Genomic DNA, 22,171 nt, shown 5'->3' with positions numbered 1-22,171 from the left:
TTTAACAAACCAGTTTGATTGTAGTGTAGCTTGTTTTCTGTGTATAGTTGTATGCTCCAGAAGATGACCTTGACATAAAGGTCGAATGTAGATTTTAGTTATATTAAACTAAAGTTTTTATTCAAACACGGTAGTTGTCTCCATAATTTTCAAAAATGCATTCGGATCGCCGTGTAAGCCTAAAAGAAAGGAAAATATATATATACTGTAGATAAAAGTGGCTAGAGGTTTAACTGTGAATTATCATACTATGCCCAAATTTCTCTTTAGACAAATGTGATCAGTTTAATGGGAGAGATTTTTTTCTTAATGAAATGACACAAAAAACTTTATATTATTTATTTATCTTTAGTACTACAGTGCGTGAACTTTTTCTTTACACATGTAGGTGAAGGTGTATGCAAACCATATACCAGATACTTAACAGGTGAAGCCAAATTTCTAAAGTTGCTTTTTTTAAAAGTTCACACAAATAATTTGGAAAATTCAAGAAAATACAAGTTGTGTTTAGTTAATAATGCTATTAAATATTTTATCAGAAAATATCAAAAATGACAAATTTTCTTCAGCAACTAGTAATAAAGTTTTTTCTACAAAATGTGCAAAGCTTTTGTTAATAAATTTCAGAGTATGAACTGCACTCATAAATATCTATACAAATTATATATTCTGATATTTCAAATCTAATCTTTCAGAATTCATATACAAAGTATAGTGTCATAATTATCAATGTCTATTATATAGTTATTAGATGTATTAAGGTATATTTACACAATACTCTATGCTGCTTTAAATATCCCTCCCAGTCATACAAGTCACTAATAATTTGAGTTGAAGAGAAAATGTGAAAAAAAAAATTGGGACATTAAAAATTTAATCTCGCCACAGTTGCATCCCTTGTTTCAGTAAACATATTTTGGAGTTTTTTTTTTTTTTTCTTCACTGATACATGTTTTATGGAACTGCAAGTAGACAAGAACAAATACAACTGTGATTTTGGGCAATATAGTCACATTTTGTACTTCATAACATGTAAATGTATACAGAGCTTTATTTTATTTAGCAAAGGCACAAGTATATTAGTACATCAAAAAATTTTAAATGAAAAATATGTAGACATCTAGTGGCAATGTATACAATTATAAGAAGTTTCTGACTTCATTAAAAAAAACTATATTACACATAATACAACGAAACCTTTACAGTGCCGATAAACACAACAGCATCTGGTTTCACAGAAAGGGAATGCAAATATATGAAAAATATTGTTATTGAGGAGGAATAGTAATAATAATAAAAAAGACAGCTTTAGTATATAGCAGGGCATAATATTCTGCACAAAACTGATGATTATAAATCAATTAATATAAAATATTTACTGTATTAAATTAATTAGCCTAATTTAGTGCAACAAAAGATACATATACAAATATTGTGCTCAAACATGAATTAAAGCAAAGTAATTTTTAAAATATAATGAAAACAACAAAAGAATTTTAACAGATATTCAAGCCTAAAATAAAATTTCAGTTTGTCATTTTATATTTAATTAAAAAAAAAAAACATTTAGTTTAAAAACCTGTAAAATTTATGTTATACATACTGAGTAGAAAGCGTAATGGGAATCCACATATGATGTGGAATTTTCAATGAGTTTTTCTTTTTTATGACACCAAGTTTACTTGTGACAATAAAACTGTCACTTTACTCAAATTATAAGTTTCTACATTGTTTTAATTGGCAGTCAGAGGATATATATATATATAAAATGAACAAATAAATCTAAAAGTTTGCACTTTTGTTGCATTAGAGAGTAAATATGAGAGACAAAGATGTCATTTTTTTTTTCTTTTAAATCAGCTGATCAAACTAATTCACAAGACCTGTTAATTTTCCAAATTACCAACCTCAGTGATGTAGCACATTAAATCTAATATAAAGTGATACCAGTATTACTGTCACAAGCAGTAAATAAAAAAAAGATATAGATAGAATGAAAAATCTTCTGTAGGTGGGTAAACAGATGACAATGGAACATTTTTAAATGATTAATGATAGAATTCAATTATGTTTTTAATAATCTGTTTATTCACATATATTTTACAAGTGCTTAACCATTGCAGTAATATCTGTGAGAAGACTAAACAATTCTCACACAACACAACACAATAATATCCCGTATGTTTTGCAAGTTAAGAATGAATGCATATTAATAAGAATATGTGGCATTTCTACCTGTTACTCTGTTGAATGATTTCTGTGTATAGAAGTAAAAAGAATTGTTACTGACAAAGAATAAATTAAAGAATAAGCGACAAAAAGATTCCATGAGCTTTAAAATGTTTTCCATCAAATGAAAGCATATTGTGTATTCTCTGTTTAAGCAGCTTTTTATGAAAAAAAAAAAAAAAACACAGATCATTTTAATGTACACAGAGGCCACTCTTCTATCAGTGTCTCCCACAAAGATATTTTTAGAGAAATTTTAAAATAAATATGCTAACGTTTATAGTTTCTCTGATAACTATAAATTCTGTGGAACAGTGTACTAAGCACAAAGAATACCATAACAAAGCCCAAATCTGCTGAGGTTAAAACTAAATAAATGTTAAATTTAGTGATTTTTTTTTTTTTTATATAATCAATTATTTTTCATTTTAAGGAATAAAATGTTTCTTCTATTCAGGGGAAAAAAAAAAAAAAAAAAAAGTCCTGAATAATACATTAGAGTATACTCAGATAGATGAAGCATTACTGAAATATGCTATTTTGCAATTTTTTTTTTTTTTTTTTACATAAATCAGAAAATAATCTAATAGCTTTGCATCCAAACCACATAAAGCTTCTTTTTTTTTTCTTTTTTAAAAAAAAGACATCTGCAAATAGGTATTAATTATTGCAAAGGCAAGAAGAAAGGGAGGTAAAAAACTGAAAGTTGATTTAATTTCCTAATTAAATGACTGAAACTTTCAATTTCATAAAAATATTAATATCTGATAACTAATAAAAATTGAAATTAAAGAAAATGATAACTGCTCAACTACTTTGCAACTCACTCAATTTTCATTTTACTTTTAACTTAGATCATATATGCTATAGTTCTATAGTTGCATTAACTGTTATAAGATTTCATAAAGTTGTTCCAAGATATCAATACAAATATGGAACAAAATAATTAAGCAGTTTGGTCTATGAATATGCAAATGAACAATTTGGTTCATTCACACTCAAGCTCTTTTCAAGCTACATTTAATTAAATATAAATTAATGGAAATTGTGATAACATTTAAAATCAACCAGAGAATACTACAAATGTGGGAGTAGAACTAAAGTTATTGCTAAAACAAAAGCATACTGAAAAATAAAAGATGTGGTGTTTGATACAGGCACATTATTCCACATAGTATTATAAGAAATATAATGAAGTAATTAAGAACTTGGTCAAAATATTTGTTTTTCTTCCCTTAAAATATTTTTTGGAATACATATAGATATACTGAGTAACAAAAGAGAATATGGCATATTACAAGCATAAAATTCCTTTTATGCTTGAAAGAAATCAGTAATAATGGTTCCCTGGCAAAGATATTAGTCCAAAGGTAATAAAATGCTAGCAATGAGAAACAACAACTAAAGCTAGATTTCAAAGAGAATTGGTGCTATCACCAACACTATAATATAGGCCCAGTAAAAACTAATGATTTCCAGCAAATATTGCTAGTAGAGAAAGAAACAACTGGAAAAAGTGGATGAGGAAGAATACAAATGAGATGTTTATGTAACCTTTTGTTTTTAGTATCAAAAATTAAATTTCATTTTATGGAATACATCTTTATCCCAATTGTAAAAAAGAAGATCCAAGGATAAAAACTGAGAATGGGATATTTTGAAGACTTGTTCATCAAGCCATTAGTTTATTAATTCATTTTCACCCTTTTAGCACTAGAGCAATAAGTCATTGATTCATTTTTTAAATAGCTTATCACATTTTGCATGTCCAGATCAAACATAAAAAGTCAAAACATGTCTGCAATTTTTCCGACCCTCTCAGGTAACATATAAAATGAAATTAAATGTATAAAATTAAAACTGCCAAACATAACATGCATAAAAAAAAAACTGGAGTAAACTCTGAATCAGAGTAATCTGTTATTCATGATTAGTGTTGCCCACATGAATTGAAATTATTAAGAAGCAAAATCAACAAGGATGTGCAGAAAAGAAACAAAAAATATTAACTAATAACAAAAAAACATCAAAGAATGAATTTATAATCATTTTAAAACATCAAACAATTACTAAGCTGCCTTCCCATTTCACAAATATGTTAATGATCATTAATCCTTGCTTAACTATTTCAATTAGTTCATTTGTTAACTATAGACTGCCAAAAATAGGAACTATGTGATTTTGTTTGAACATCAAGCAAACTGACATGGTCAATTTGCTTGATATATATATATATATATATATTATTATTTCTAAACTAAGTTTAAACAGGTTACAAATGCTTTGCAGGGATTTAAAGTTTGAGAGGTGATGATCTCTGTGTTAAAGAATTTCTTTTTTTAAATTAAAATTTCACTTACTTTTTAATATAATCGTCATTGGCAATTCACTGTCAGATTCTCTCAAATGATTTACTATACATATTTTTAAGTATTTAGGTATAGGGGAGAGGTGTAAATGACCAATAAGGCACCCAGAATCTTTGATCTTATTTAAATATAACTTTTATAATAGACTGCATATTTTGTTCATTCAAGTTACGACATATAATAATTGGTGTCGAAACTTTCCAATCTCACCCTTTAATTTTATTTTGCATTGTCATTTGTGGATTGTGAAACTTCCATTTATGGAACCTAACTTGGCCTCCATAAATCTAGAAATAAGAGATACGGATCACAAAAATCTAGCAACAGCATTAGGCGCTATTACATGATTATTATTTTGATTACTTCACTGATATATGTTAAGAAACAAAAATGAGCATTCATAATAAATCAAGATTTAATTGATTGGTTGACTTACTAATATAAGTATAGTTTAATTATCATAAGTGTCTGCATATGCAATATATAATTAAAATTGTATTGAATAAAATCCAAAAAAACTCATGTATCATAGATATATAGATGGAATTCATATAAGGAAAATAACTGTCAGTTTTCTCAAAATTCTTAAAGCAGATTCCAGATTATCAAAATATTTAATACGTAAACTTACCAATAATCCACTGTTCTGAAAATAGTCCTTATTATTCACTTTTTTTTTAAACTACTTCTACTAAATTATCACAGAAATCTTTGGCTTGTTTATGTGAACAAACATGTATATTTTTATTTATATAACATATGTCCAAAAATTTAAAAAAAATATAAGAATAATTTTTATAGATTATTTTAGGCTCACTTTTAAATGATATTTGCTTTATTTCTAAACTAGCTAAATAAAAGTTAAATTTCAAAAGGGAATCTCATGATTTCTTACCACCTATCACCTAGTTATCTAAACAGTGCAATTATCGAAGCCAAAATTCTTACTGGAACTATAAACTGACAAAGAAAAAAAAAAAAAAAGAAGTGAAGCCTTACAGGAAATGTTGTCCTTGCATGGGCAAATTCTTCTGTATAAAATGATAAATCAGGATATGCTGCATGGTGTTGATTTCATCCATTTCAAGAAATCAAAATCTCCTTCAAAAATATGGATTCAATCAAGATTCTTTAACATTTCTATGAACCAACAGTGACAAGCATATGGAATACAGATTAGTAATTATATATATAAACAACTGCAAGTTGCAGCATCTCAAAATGCTACTAAATGCAAAGATCAAGTATTCCACATAAAATTCAAATATATGTGTACAGTTATCAAATGCTTTCCTCAGCGTGTTGAAGAAATAATCCCAAAACCCAGAGTAGCTGAAACATTAAGTATTTTGTAATTCCATATAACTATAAAAGGAAAATGGAAATTTATGTTATCATACACTTATAGCATTAAATCATTTTGATCTTTATATATATATATATATATAATTGCTATTTCACAATTAAGAATATATTTCTGATTACCTCAGAACTAAGAGACTGATTTTATTTTTTTTTTATTTATTTATTTTGCAACCTTTATTAAAGCACTGGCCACTTTAAAAGTGCTATGCTGCTTTTACTAATTTTACATACCCTCATTGACACAATTTGTATAAATATATGGAGCTTATAAACATATGTTGACATTAAAAGTTTTATAAATATGAATGATGAAAAGAAAAAAAAAGAGAGAGAAGGGAGGGGGTTAAACACCAAGTTAAATTATTGCAAAATATTTTACTTGTCTAATTCCGTTCTGATTTCTATTTTATCAGAAACAAAAAAAATTCTCGTATAAGATTTAGTGTTATGGTTAAAAAGGCATGAAAATACATGACAGGGCCACAAACAATTTCACTGCATTAATTGCAGTCCCTTTCTGTAATGTGACTACCATTAAGATTTAACACAGAAAACCAAGTTCTAAAAATAAACAACTTCTCTTATTCTTTTGATGCATTTTTACAGGTGGTTTTAATTCATACAGTTCAACAATTATATCACAAGTCACCTAAAGCTTCTCTTTTCCATCAACATTAAATACGTCTGTAGTCAGAGAATAATACACTGTAAAAAAAGAAAAAAATTAATTGTAGCAATAACATGCAGTACTTAAGTACTTATTTAGTACTTAAATACATTATAATTGTTCATATATTATTATTATTATGTAACACCTCCAGGGAGTTCAAAGACTCATCGAGGGTGAGCATCTACTCTACAACTCTCCACTGCAACTAGCTTCATCATCTACACCAGCGTTTCCCAAACTTTTCCTACGATGAAACACTTCACAAATCCTGAAATTATCACGGAACACCTTGGTTATTTTCTAATGTATTAATTAATTAAACATAATTATTAAATTAATTTGTGCTGATTTTCATTGACATATCCCATTCTGATCTCCAAATATTTATCATTTTTACAGGTGGATTTTTTTAGAATTTTTACAGAATGCAAAAGTTTGCATTCATTCACTCGTAAGTACTGAAAGTATTCAGTATACTTACGAGTAAATGCAAACTTTTTCTCCTGTGTGCTGGTAGTTTTCCCCTCCTTTTGTACATCCTGGAGATTGCTTGGTAGGCTGGTGGCGGATGACTATCTGTTGCGTCACAAACACTTTCAATAAGAGATTTCTTAATACCAAAATTAAACGAAGTTCCTTGTCTCTTTAATATGAATAAAAAAAATTCATATTAAAATTTAAATCTGCAGGCCTATTACTTTTAAAAAACCACGGCACTATGGTTTTGAAACTTTCACCCTACAATACGAACCTGCGAAGAAAGTATTCAATATTACTAGATTTGAGAACCGAATACAGACTACCTTGATCTTCAATTTTAGTGGAAAAAGTTTCTTTATACTTCCTTGCTGATTGGTCAGCAACTTTTGCAACACAAATGTTATTTCTTTCAGTTTTGAGAACAGAGGATATGCTGCCTATTGCGTAATCGGCTTGCAGGCAATTTTTAGGATCGGTCATAAACAGCAGTATTCTCTTTCCCGATTGTTGAAAGATTTCGATGTGTGAAAATTAACAATAATTCATGAATATTTCCATGTTTAAAAATATGTCGCTTGGTCACTGACATTTGCTACACAGATGTCATTTTCTTCAGTTTTGAGAACAGAGAATACACCGCCCACTGTTATAATCCGCTTGCAAGCAATTTTTATGATCAGTCATAAACAGCAGTATTCCCTTTCCCAAATGTTGAAAGGTTTCAATGTGTGAAAATTAACGATAATTCATGAATACGTCCACGTTTAAAAATACACGGCTTGGTCACTAACATTTGCTACACAGATATTATTAGGCGTTCTGGGTCTGAGCTTGGACATTCATGAATATTATTCTCCTCAGAATATTTCCACTATAAAATATTTATTCATGAAAAATGCTTAGAAAACTAAAATGACAAATTCCGGGAAAACCTTCTTGCAGAACACTTATTCACCTTCTGCGGAACACTGGTGTTCTACGGAACACAGTTTGGGAAACCCTGATCTACACCAACGGCATCTACTTCGACCATCACCACTAGTATTTTCACAGACAATCACAAACATCCATCCCCATGGCAGGATTCAAACCCGCAGCCTTTTGGCTGGCGAGCAGATACATTAACCACTCGGCCAACCAGGCTGGCATTATTACAAATAATATCACCAGAACCGAAATATTCATAATAAAAGCTCTGCAACTATTTTATGAATAAAATTAGTTTAATAACAATAGTATTAACAAGTTTTTTTTACTTGGTTATAAAGTAAATTCCTAGAGCAGAATTGTATGCTACTGTGTGCATCCCTAAAGATGTGGATTTTCTTAAGGATCAGGGATCTCTTAGAAAAATATTAATAGGAACCTGGAATGTTTGTGCTCTCCTGAAATTAGATATACTCTAAGAAGAAATAACTCCTTCAAAAGATTAAACCTTTTAGATCTTGCTAAAATCCAATGGAGAGGATAAGAACATTTTGTGAAGATGACTAATACTGGTTTCTTGCAAAGAAACCAGTTCATTTTTCATTCGTATTATTCATTTTGGTCACAAAATGTCCATTACACTGGAATAGCTGTGACGGTTGATAGGCAAAACAGCACTTGGTGTCAACATTATCAGCTACAGACTTATGCCATTAAGGATTAATGAAAAACTTCTACCAATCACATTTTTTTTAAAGGTTTATGATCCTACAACTGAAACTGATGTGAACACCATTGATACCATCTACAATGAACTAGACAGAGCCTTTAGAGGAAGGCCAAACAAGGACATTATCATACTTCAAGGTTACTAAATGCCAAGATTAGATGTAGAAATAATGGAAGGAATGGACTTGGAGTTAGAAATCAGAGAGGTGAAAAGCTATAATAGATTTCTTCAATGAGAATGAACCGTCTAATCATAAACACATTTTTTCAACAACATAAGAGAAGACTTTACACCTGGGGATTCCTGGAGACAGATTTAGAAATGAAGTAGCAGTTAATAATGATAAGAAACAGATGGAAAACTATGATACAAAACTCAGCAACTTGTCCTGGAGCAGACTGTGGGTCAAATGCTGTCAAGTATGTCTTAAGAACTTGACTTCTGGTGCAACTGGGATTAGTAATTGTCCTATATCACATGTATTCCTATATAAGTAAAACATTTTGATATGGGTCGCATGAATTCTACTGCCTCCAATTACACTAGAGGACTACCATAATCGATTTGGAAAAGGCATATGACCAGTGGAGAGAGAGAAGCTATTCAATACGCTACAGTTATATAGTGTCATTGGGGCATTATATCAAGCAATACGTAGTCTTTATTTGAGTTATAAGTCAGTAGTTAGAATTGATGGAAGTATAGGAATATGGTTTAATGTTAAATCTGGTGTGAAACAAGGATGTACATTATCCCCTCTATTCATTATCTATATGGATCACGTTATGAAGGAAAGTGGTATTAAACATGATATCAAAATTGGAGATGTTAATGTCAGCTCTTTGCTTCATGCGGATGATGTTATACTTCTAAATAAATCCACTACAAGTCTGCAAGATTCTCTGACTAAATTGAGTAACTGTTGTAACAGATATGGTATGAAGGCCAGCAATAAAAAGACAAAGACAATGAAAATAGGCAGAATCATTGAAAATGTCAACTGTGTTGTGAATGGATAACCAGTGGAACAAGTAAAACATTTTAGCTACTTAGGCACGATTTTTAGTGAAGATGGTAAATTCAATATAGAAATAGACAACAGAATCAGCAAAGCTGGTATGGTGGGAAGTCAATTGAATAAATTCATATGGAATTTATTCAATTTTTCCTACAAGATTTCCCATACTCGAGCTTTGCTTCATAATGATGCAGAAATTTGACTGAAGTTTGCTCTGACATTCTTAGCTTGAATGAAGGAGGATGATACATGACCATGGAAGATCTTGTGAAGTGATGAGGAACATTTCTATCTGAGCAATAGTGTTAACTCCTCTCCCTCAAAGACTCACTTGAGTGAGTACAGAAATGGTGAACCTGAGGTACCTGATGCCAGACCATGCCTTATTTCTTGTAATATATATCTGTTATATTATTTGTAGACTAGTCCCTACTTTTCTTTCTTTCTTTCCTTCTTGTTATCCCCCTCCTCCAATTTTTTTTATTTCACTTTTCTTTATCTCTTGCAGTTTGTTTAGCCTTACTTAGTACACTAAACAAACACAGAAGGCAGCAATGGCAAACCACTTCTGTATATATTTTGTCAAGAGAATCTTATGAACAGAGGCTTAAGTTATTGTAATTAGCATTCATGCAGCAACTGAGGAAAAGATGGGAATGAGAAAGAGACCTTTTATGAAGAACTTGATTTATATAACTCTTGTCTAGTGAATAAGATCAAAATAATATTAGGAGACATGAATGCCAAGGTTGGTACAGAACACAGGTATAGACCAATAATCGGAAAACAAGGACTACATGAGGAAACTAATGATAATGGACAAAAACTCATCTGCTTTGCAGCTGAGCACAACATTTAATGCAAGTACATTATTCCACCATAAGAACATCCATAAAATAACATGGAAATCTTCTCATGGAAATACCTTCAATCAAATCGATCATGTTATTGATGCAAGACATCTATCAGATGTTAGGTCCTATCATGGTGCAAACTTTGATTCAGACCACTATTTAGTGATAAGAATATTCCTATCCACTCATTCCTAACTTCTATCCTTAACCAACTCAACAGATGCAACAACCACTTCTCAGATACTGAATGGCAGTGGCATAGCTAGGGGGAGGGGGGAGTTTGTCCCAGGAGCCACTTTGCATTTAAGAAATCTTGCCATACTGTCTATAGAACAGCAAATGAGTTCTGAAATAGACTTTGACAATGTCATTGATGATTTTGCTAACAGAAAAACAAGAAAATAACATTTTAGAATGTTGGAATTAAAGTTTTACTTCAAAAATAAACATAGTATTTTAATTTATTTTCCCTATGCTTCATTTTGACTTTTTGTAGTATTTTTTGGTGTGTATTGAGAGGGGCAGCAAATTCACGGACCAACCTGAGCAGCAAAAGCTCTAGTTACACCACTGCTGAATAGCCTATAATTTGTTACCTCTGTCTTGGAACATCCTTTATGTAAGAACTGTTGTGCTTCCTTTCAGCTCCCTTGGAACTGCTAGTACAGAGACAAACAACCTGTTCAGGAGCACTGATATTTACATTTTCTTATAACATACAGGCTGATATCCAATCCAATCTCAGCTACCACCTAATTTATTCTCAGTATTTGCAATGAGATTTCTTAATATCCTAAAGACCTTCAAAGCACACCTATCTCTATCCTCAAATCAATCCCTGTCACATTAGTCACTGCATTATCTACACCTATATGAACACACTTGCAAAGTGGTCACTCAATAATTCAATTTTCTTTTGCTTTTCTGACATCCCTCTCATCAGCATTCATTAAAGTTAATTTCATAAAAATTAATAAAAGTTAATAAAAGTTATTCATTCATAAAAGTTAATTCCATATAGCAAAAGAACTCTTTGGGTTTTTCCTTTAGCTTACTTTGCTAATTCCTCTCAATCTTATTTTGCTTCCTTAACATGGTGTTTATTCTTCTTGCTGTTACTGTGTCCTGCTCATTAGCTTGTGAATCACTTTCCTCTTTAAATTTCATCCACAACATTTTCTTCTTCCTTTCTTTGATATTACTCATTCATTTAACTACCACCTAATTTATTCTCCTGTCCCTACATATCATGCGATACTACCTTCCTCAATCCCCCCCTCCCCAGTTTCCTGTGTACTGTTCCAAGCTATCTCCCATAGTTTGTCATTATCATTGGTTTTGCATTTCTACATATATATATATATATATCTTAACTAAATACCCCACATGCTTAGCTACCCCCCTGGGTCATGATTAAAGCTACCTTGGTTATGGACAAATCTGCTGATACTTACCAAATATAGCACTTCACAAACCTTAAATATCACATGTTCAAGGTAATTAACTTTCAAAAGCTACATAAATTCCATCTTCCTTCCATGTCCTTTTTCCAGTCTATGTCCCTATAGTTGAAATTCTCCTATAATGATTACTGTTCACTAGTTGATGACATCATATATATCTTGATCTATAGCAGCAATTATATATTTTATCCTGTCAGCTTTTATCTCACATCAGACAGCTTGAAATGCACTGCCTCCATGAAGCTTACCTTCCTGCTGAACTATTTTGTAGGTTGCAATTCTGCTATTTTCATAGAACTACCCTTACTCTTATCCTATTCTCTACCTACCTTATGAAAATATACTCTCTTACATTCTATCCTTGTAGCAATACCTTTCTCAATCAACCAAGTCTCACTAATCAGTTTTAGGTGAAGCTGAGCAAACTAATGCAATAAACTCCTGCCTCTTATTCCTGAGGGATTCTGAAATTAACATGTGAATTGCAATATTCCCTTGGTAGGTATCCTCACATCTTCTATTAACTTGTCACATTCAGATTTGGAACCTGAGAAACTGCATTCAGCATTTCTCGTTTGATCTTTCTCATTTATGCATTCATTCACCTAAAAAGAAATCTGTGGCCAAATAGTTTGAGGGGATATTTCAGTCATAAGTCATGCAGAATCTTTGAAATAATACAGAAATCATTTTGGTTATTGTAAGTTTTAATAGAACATGTGCATTAGACACATTAAAGTAAGTTTCACAGCTTACACATGCCACAAAAATTATATAGAATTTATTCAAAAATTGCAATATATCTCATCCAATGTTATTATGTAAACACTCTCAGGGAAATAGACTTATCTACATTCAAAAAGATGAAGAATCAAAATGAGTCATAAATCACATGTATATTAGCTCGTGTCTTAGTCACAGCTGAAGTATATGATATTACACTATCATCATCATCAAATTCCTGCCATGTACCCTCAAGGGGTGTACAGGATATGATAGTACTACATGAAAAAAATTACATCATTACTAACTTCCTATATACAATTTTCCTCCAAATAAGTCTGTTACTTGTCAAGACTCCAACATTATCAGATCTTATATTTCTATCGTCTAAGGCACTTTGTACCGTATCAATCCACCTATATCTTGGTCTTCCTCTGGGTCTTTTCCTGCCCAATATGGCAGAGAACACTTGTTTTGCTAATCTTTCTTTGCCCTTTCTGTTTAAGTGACCATACCACCTGAGATTAGCTCTGCTAACGCATTCCTGGATGCTGACAATGTCAAGTTCTTTCCTAATATCCTCATTTTTAATACGATATTGCCATTGATGCCATCTGTTCAAGGCTCTAATCTTTCTCAGAACTCTCATATCTGCGGTCTCTAGTCTATGGTCAAGTGTTTTACTTCTGACCCAGCTCTCAGATCCATAAGTTAAAACTGGTTTGAACACTTTAGTGTTCCGACTAATTTCTCTCTTATTCCATATGAATTTAATCAATTAACTTCCCACCATACCAGCTTTGTTGATTCTGTTGTCTATTTCTATACTGAATTTACCATCTTCAGTAAAAATCATGCCTAAGTAGCTGAAATGTTTTACTTGTTCCACAGGTTCTCCATTCACAACACAGTTGACATTTTCAATGATTCTGCCTATTTTCATTGTCTTTGTCTTTTTATTGCTAACCTTCATACCATATCTATTACAACAGCTATTCAATTTAGTCAGAGAATCTTGCAGACTTGTAGCAGTTTTATTTAGAAGTATAACATCATCTGCATAAAGCAAAGAGCTAACATTAACATCTCCAATTTTGACATCATGTTTAATACCACTTTCCTTCATAATGTGATCCATATAGATAATGAATAACAGAGGGGATAATGTACATCCTTGTCTCACACCAGATTTAACATTAAACCATCTTCCTGTATTTCCTTCAATTCTAACTGCTGACTTACAACTCAAATACAGACTAAGTATTGCTTGATATAATGCCCCATTGACACCATACAACTGCAGCGTATTGAAAAGCTTCTCTCTTAGCACCTTGTCATATGCCTTTTCCAAATCGACAAAACTTAAATACAGATCTTTGTTATATTCACATGCTTTCTCGACTAGTTGTCGTAAAGTGAAGATCTGATCCTGACAGCCTCTATTTGGCTTGAATCAGGCTTGTTCTTCACTAAGCTTTTCTTCCACAATTCTTCTCAACCATTTCTCAAGTATACTTGCATAGATCTTGCCAGAAACACTCAGTAGGGATATACCTCTGTAATTCTCACATTCAGTTTTATTTCCCTTTTTATATATGAGTACTATGAGAGTACTACTCCAATCATCGGGAATTCGTCCCTCTGTCCAGGCTTTCTGAACTATGCAGTGCAGACACTGTATGACTCTTATACCACCATACTTCAGCATTTCTGGTCGAATATCATCTACTCCTGCTGCCTTTCCACATTTCAAGCCTTTGATGGCTTTTTCGACTTCAAGTATGGATATATATTCCGGACTGCATGCCTGGTCAGTGTTTTTTACCACTGTGCTGTCATCACAGCTTGTTTCATTTAGTAGTTTTTCAAAGTAATTACTCCATACTTCAAGGATATCTTTTTCTCCTGTTTTCATGTCACCTTTATCATCTCTAATTCCTTTTACAGCACTCTTTCCTCCATTCCTAAGCTTCTTCAACAACCTCCAGAATATTTTGCCACCTTCTTGATATTTTCTATATTCTTGCCAAAGTCTTCCCATGACTTTTGTTTAGCTAGTTTTACACAGTGTTTAGTATTCTTGCATTTGTCTCTATATTCTCTAAGAGCACAAGCTGACTTATTTGACAGGAACTTTTGATATGCTTTCTTCTTTTCCTTCACTGCCTCTTTAACTTCCTGTGTCCACCAGGGAGTTCTGATTTTTTTATCCTTGCAGACAACCTCACCACATGCCTCTCTGGCAGAATCAATCAATGTTTTCTTCAGAGTTTGCCACTGAATCTCCAAGGTTTGATTCCTGATCTCAAACTCTTTCATTTTTTCTTCAATAATCTTTGTGAATTTTAGTCTACAGTTCACATCTGAGAGCTGCTCAACTTTTATTCGCTTTAAAACTTTCTTACATGTTATTCTTTTCAATATGAAATTTAATTTTATCCTGCTCAAGACTAAGTAGTGATCACTTCCAATTTCAAATCCTCTGTACACTCTGGTGTCCTGCACCAGGGAGAAAACATCACTATCAACAATAACATAGTCAATGAGACTTTTCTTATTCCTAGCCTCTTCTCTCCATGTGAATTTGTGCACATTTTTATGTTGGAACATGGTGTTAGTAATAACCAGTCCATGTTCTGAGCAGAAATCTAATAGATATTTGCCATTATTATTAGCTTTGCTCTTTTCTCCAAATTTTCCCAAAATATTTTTGTATGTCTCACAATCATTTACTACTCTGCTATTTAGATCCCCAACCAGGACCAACTTTTCCTTTTTCATTGTGTCAGTTACTTTTTCTAAAGCCTCAAAAAATTCTTCCACTTCTACCTTAGTAGAACCTTCTGTGGGACCATAGGCACAAATAAGTCTCATTGTCCAGTTCCCCATTCTCATATTTGCCCACATTACTCTACTTGAGACTGACTGCCATTCAAGAAGATTAGCATCGTATTTTGTGTTGAATACTATGGCTACTCCTTCTTTTCCTTGATTGTCATTGCCTGAATATAACATTTTGTATTTATTGCTCAGAAAGATCTCACCAGTTTTGGTCTTTTTTGTTTCAGTCACCCCTATTATGTCGATCTGGTACTTATCTAATTCCTCAGCTAGCTCCATTTCTTTGCCATTCAGGCTTCTTACATTGATAGTACCGATCTTTAACTCTGGTGATGTTGAGTTGGGGTTTGTTTACAGATTTGTTGCAGTATCTGACTTTTTGCTGTTCGCCCTGGGTCCCTGGCGAAAACAACGTGGGCCTTGTTTAACCGGGCGACGCCCCAGCCGACAAGGAAATTTTGTCATGTTGTGCTATCATTTTTTATTTTGGTTTAACCAATATGAATACAATTTGGTCAGCTAAATCCCAAATTGCCATCCCATCCTCATTCGTTCAGTATCCAAGTAGATACCCAACAGGGTGCCCCACGAGAAGGTGAGGATTGGACATTAGGTCAGAAGCCCTGGTCGGTTCTCCGCATTCCTTTAAAGGCTATGTGGAGGTCTCCTCTCAGTTATACAGCTTTGACCCTAGAGTTCAAAGGAACAAATTTATTAAGTTGCATAGATTAAGAAAATAAAAAATTACTTAAAAAATAATTATTAATTAAAAAAACTTATGAATAAGCAGCAGTAATCGCTTCCCAAAACTTGGATATTGGCATACAATCTGATCGGTTCAGGTTGGAACATTTCTTAGCTTTTCATGTTTTTTCAAGGAAATGGCAATCAAATTTGAACTTGGTGAAGTGAAGAAGAACTTTTGTCTGGTTCCAAAAATGTAATACAGCCTTGATGTTCCAATCAAGACAGAACAGTCAGTCTGTCCAAAATAGGAAAGATGGCATGAGCAGAACACTTGATAGACACTCAGTAAGGAAAGAGGTGGTAATATATCCTTTGTTGATGGTACAAAGGAAGACAGTTCTAAGCTGGTTTGAAGCAAGCAAATAGATTGAATTTATGAAGAATCCTTGCTATTTGTTCCAAGGATGAGTCTTAACATCAGATTGATAATTATCAATAATTTTTTTAAATAGTAGTTTTGTTATATCCATTACATATCAGATTGCTTTTAATTTTATTCAGTTCATCTAATAAAAGGGGATCAGAAGAGCAAGCAGATCATATGAGCTATATGTACAAGACTCTTAATAATATCCATTTTTTGTGATGAATAATGGTGGGAAGACAAGTGAATGTACCTGCCAATAAGGGTTGGCTTCTGATAAACAAAAAATTCAACACAATCTGTAGAATTACAAATTATTAAGGTATCCAAAGAAGGAGTAGTAGTTGCTTTTTGGCTTCAAGTTCAATAATGAACTTGATGGGAGTACTAGGAGTTTATTTTCTCTAGAAACTGAAGTAATTCTGATTAATTGTGGGACCAGATTGCAAATATATCATCAACAAACCATAACCATATACAAGGCTAAGGCAATATAGTGTTAAAGAGTTCTTTTTCTAGATGAAATAATCAGCTAAGGCTGGTAAGAAGGAACAGCAATGGGCAATCCTATTTGTTTGAATAACTTATGTCAGGTAAAATAGCCTGTATTGATGGTAATAAATAGGTTGGCAGTGTCTTCTGGGAAATCAGATTGTAAAAACCAAAGAGTCTCTCGTAATGGCATGCTGGTGAATAGAGAGACTACATCAAAAGAAACCGCAATCTCATAATTTACATAATAAAATAATATTACTGAGGCATGCAAGTTATTCTATAGTTACTATTGAACTTAAATCCAATGAAATAGCCTGAGTTTCATGGTGAATTGAAACATGGCTGAGAAAACCTCATACTCCAACATTGACATAATGACCAGTTTTGATATCTCCTTTTTATTCACTAATGTCCCACTTAAAGATGCCTTAGACCTCATCCAAGCCATATTTCTTCCTGATATCTCAGTCCTATTTTAGTTCACCATAAATTCAAGCTATTTTGTTTGGCATGGAAAGTCTACAAACAGATAGAGGAGACAGCCAATGGGTTCTCCACTTTCTCCATCCCTGGCCAACTTCTTCATTGAGACTTTTGAAGAAAATGTCTTAAACTTTGCCCCACATAAATCCACTGTCTGGCTACATAGATGATGTGTTCTCCATTTGGCCACACAGGCTGGATACGTTCTACATCTAAACAATCAACACCCTGGGATCCAGTTTATCTAAGAAAAGGAAAACAACAACAATCTCCCATTCTTAGATACTCTGATTAGTATCTGATCAGGCTGGATCTTCAGCATTCTCTGTTTGCAGGAAACTTATACATACAGGTAGATACATTCACCAGCAATCACACCACCTACCCTCTTAACAATATGGAATTATAAAAACTCTATATAACAGGGTAATTAATCAGTTTGGATGACAGTGAATTACTGAACTTGACCATATTCTCAACATTTATTTTAGCCAATGGCTACAACCCCCCCCCCATATTAAAGCGTAATCACAACCCTCCTCCCTTCCACCTTAAGAATAGAGATCGTCAAGATCCCAAGATCTGAGAAACATCTTGGATTTGACAAAAATCCAAGGAAATACAACCTTACACACCACACAGAAAATTAGAATCTTTTATCCACTCCACCAAAGACCAGCCACATTCCTTAGACCTACCAGGTCCCTTGCAGTTGCAAACTGTCCTACTGGCAAACAGGCAGGACAGCCTGTATTAGAATTTCTGAACACAAGGACTACACCTGGCTCCACCATTATAGCCACTCAGGACTTGCTGACCATGATTAGGACACCCACACAGGATTATTATTTTATTATTATTATTATTCCGGGAAACTCCAAGGAGTCAACAGACTCATCGAGGGAGGCCCTAACATCATGTCAAGAACAACTATTCAACATTCACACAGTATCTATCATACCTTGCCTTGAACTCATTCACGGTCGTAGCACCCACAACACACTCTGGAAGCATATTCCACTCATTTACCACTCTCCAAGTAAAGAACCTAGCTCTAACACCCTTGTCAACCACGCTCTTGCCCAGCTTCCATGCATGGCCCCTAGTCCTCCCACCACCAGTCATATTTTCAAAAATATCTTCTGGATCAATCTTATAAAAACCCTTCAGTAATTTGAATGTCTCAATCATATCACCCCTCCTTCGCCTATCGTCCAATTTCTGCAACCCACAAATCTTCAACCTATTCTCATAAGGTTCATTCCACAGACCTGCTATCATCTTGGTCACTCGTCTCTGGACCCTCTCCACTTCCTCCCCATCATGAAGAAACCCTGGTGCCCATAGCTGGGCACAGAAGTCCAGATGGGGTCTTATCAAGGCTCGATACAGAGGAACAACAACTTGTTCGTCTCTGCATGTTAAAGTATTTTTCAGAAGCCAAGTGATTTGGTGAGCTGTTTTAGTTACTTTTGCAATGTGCCCCCTAAACTTCAATTCCCTATCCACCAACACTCCCAAATCCCTGGCCTCATCAATCTCCTGGAGTATGGTTCCACCAATGCGATATACTGCTGCTATTCTTTTCACCCCAAAGTGCATAACCTTACACTTTGCCACATTAAATTGACATCCATTTTTCCTAGCCCAGTCCTCCAAACTATCCAAATCATCCTGTAAAATTTTGACATCCTGTGCACTCACAATTGCTCTACCCAACTTTGCATCATCAGCAAACAAGTGAACACTTCCTCTCAGATCCTTTCCAATATCATTGATGAACAAATTGAAAAGCAGTGGTCCAAGAACAGAGCCCTGTGGCACTCCACTAGTCACAAGATGTCTTTTAGACTCCACTCCTGAATAAACCACTCTTTGATATCTCTCCTTCAACCACCCTCTTATCCATCTCACCAACCCTATATCTATACCCATCTGCTCCAGTTTACTGATTAGGGTTCCATGTGGTATCCTATCAAAGGCCTTGGCAAGGTCCAGTAGTATCACTGTAAACCCATTACCCCTATCCAGTTCAGCCGTCACTGTGTTATAAAACGTGAGCAAGTTACTGAGGCATGATCTACCCTTCACAAAACCATGTTGTCCCCCATACAGTATCCCATTTTCATCTATCCAATCCTGTATTCTTTTCTTGACTAATTTCTCTAAGACCTTGACAATGATTCCTGATATGCTAATCGGTCGGTAATTTACAACAGCAGTCTTGGAACCACCTTTATGCAGTGGAACTATTTTCCCCTCTTTCCACCCGCTCGGGACTAACCCAGACCCGAGACTCAAATTAAACAAAATGGTCAAGGGTACTGACAATTCTTTAGCTGCTTCTCGTACAACACGAGCTGGTATACCATCCAATCCCACAGATGTATTGACATTGAGGTTATGCAATAGACTACTCGCCTCCACTTCATTAACCACAATTCCCGTATAATCTACTGGTTTATTCGTTTCTGCAATGTCAGCACCTGGATGATATACGTTTGCAAAGTGCTCACTCAGTAACTCAACTATCTCAACTGATTCAGTTACCTCCCTACCATCGGCATTCTTTAAAATCAATCTGCCATGTACATTTTTCCTTTTACTTGCTACATATCTAAAAAACTGTTTAGGATTCTCTTTAGCCTGCATGGCCAATGTTCTTTCGTAATCCTTTTTTGCTTTTCTTACCACACGTCACCCTTCTGGCCTGCGCTTTATACCGTTCATGTGCCTGCCGGTCACCCTTCTCCTTAAATTCCCTCCATAGTTGTTTCTTTTTTTGCAACTCAAGCTTAATGGTGTTATTCATCCATTTAACCCCTACTTGATTTATTATTCGGACTCTAGGTATACAGTCAGCCATTGCTTCATGCAAGCACTTCTTAACTACCTCCCATGCACTATCAACTTCTAGTCCTTGCAGTTGTACATGCCATGGCAGTGAACCAATCAAACTCCTAAGCTTGTCATACTTTACAGCCCGATAATTCCACATGTACCCTGTCTTAATTGAAAATTCTACACCTTTAGCCACCTCCCAAGTTAAGACCCTATGATCACTCTCACCGATTGGTGGCAATGTGGTCATATTTGTTACAGCCAAATCCTCAGATGTAATTACTAGGTCAATAACTCTCTGACCCCTAGTATTTTCCATTACATGCTGTCGCAGATAGTTATCCCTTAATAACCGCATAAAATCCAGTTCCTTCCTCCCGTGTGTCCTCTCCTCACTCCAATCAATGCGACCATAGTTGAAATCTCCCATAATAATCACCCTCCTTCCACCCATTTCTTCTATTTGCTTGTGCATACTGTCACCACCATCTTTTCCATCACCTGGTCTATAGCAGCACCCAATTGTATATTTAGTTCTGCTAGCCACAATCTCACACCAAATGGCCTCAAATGTGCTCTTTTCTCTATCCTGCAATACAACTTCTATTCTCCTTGGCTGGAGCTCATCAGCTATCATCAACAATACTCCTCCCCCCATTTTATTCTCTCTGTCATTCCTGAACACACTATACCCATCACATTCAATCCCACTAGTTATATCATCTACAGTCAGCCATATTTCACTAATACCTATAACCTGTGGTCTGGAAGTGCCAACCATGGCCAAAAACTCTTCCTTCTTGTTCCTAATACTCCTAGTATTAGTGTACATGAATTTAAGACCCCCATTAGCCCCAACCCTACCTTGATGCCTTATATTAACTATCCCACTCAGATTTGTTGTCCTTATTTGCTCTGGCATATTATATTCATTCTTTCATTCAACTGCCTCCATAAGGACTGCATCTCTACTCCCCCCCCTTAACAAATCTAGTTTCCCTGAATTTGCACATCCACTACATTCAGCAACACTTTCTCAAGTCTTCTTACACCATAACCATTCAAATGCAAGCCATCCATCTTATATAGATCCTTTCGCCCATCAAACTCACTCCACACATCCACAAATTCCACACCACGCGTCATACATAACCCACGCATAAAGTCATTCGCAATTATAGCCCTCCTTTTAAACATTTCACTGTCATACCGTGGCAAAAGACTAATCATTCTAACTCTCTCACTCTTTTCTTTTGCTACCTCAAACAATTCATTCAGGTCTTCTATCATTTCCATTTTATCTCCTTTCAAATCATTCGTACCTGAAAATGTTTAGAAAAAGTTTCTCTGGTTGTCGACCAGAATTGAACTTACGTCGCCATTCTTCAGGCAGCCCAGGGCTGTGGAGGAACTAGTCACTCTCACTGAGCTACATATCCTTCTTCTAGGATATGCTAGAAGAAGGCCATTCTATTACACCACAGCAAATAGAAATATGAGATGCTATTCCTTGAATCTGCCTCATCCCTGAAAAACTTTCCAAACCTCAACAAATTTGGGATGCACTTATCC

At 34.0% G+C, this 22,171-nt stretch overlaps 1 protein-coding gene across 2 annotated transcripts in view; it reads right to left on the bottom strand.

Moving 5' to 3' along the window:
- Positions 1-324: 324 nt before the first annotated feature.
- The window catches only part of LOC150098576 (ubiquitin carboxyl-terminal hydrolase MINDY-1-like), a 137,826-nt gene continuing 115,979 nt past the window's right edge, over positions 325-22,171 (bottom strand). For both annotated transcript variants that reach the window (XM_090404718.1, XM_090404719.1), the window contains exon 10: positions 325-6,668. In XM_090404718.1, the coding sequence (XP_090260844.1) occupies positions 6,654-6,668 (15 nt within the window). In that variant the 3' untranslated portion in view covers positions 325-6,653. The remainder of the gene's footprint in view (positions 6,669-22,171) is intronic.

The sequence above is a fragment of the Typopeltis vanoorti genome, chromosome 15 (genome assembly GCF_054136105.1).
Source record: "Typopeltis vanoorti isolate ZY-2024b chromosome 15, IOZ_Tvanoo_1.0, whole genome shotgun sequence".
Taxonomy (NCBI): Eukaryota; Metazoa; Arthropoda; class Arachnida; order Uropygi; family Thelyphonidae; genus Typopeltis; species Typopeltis vanoorti.
This window is presented reverse-complemented; position numbering and strand designations above follow the sequence as displayed.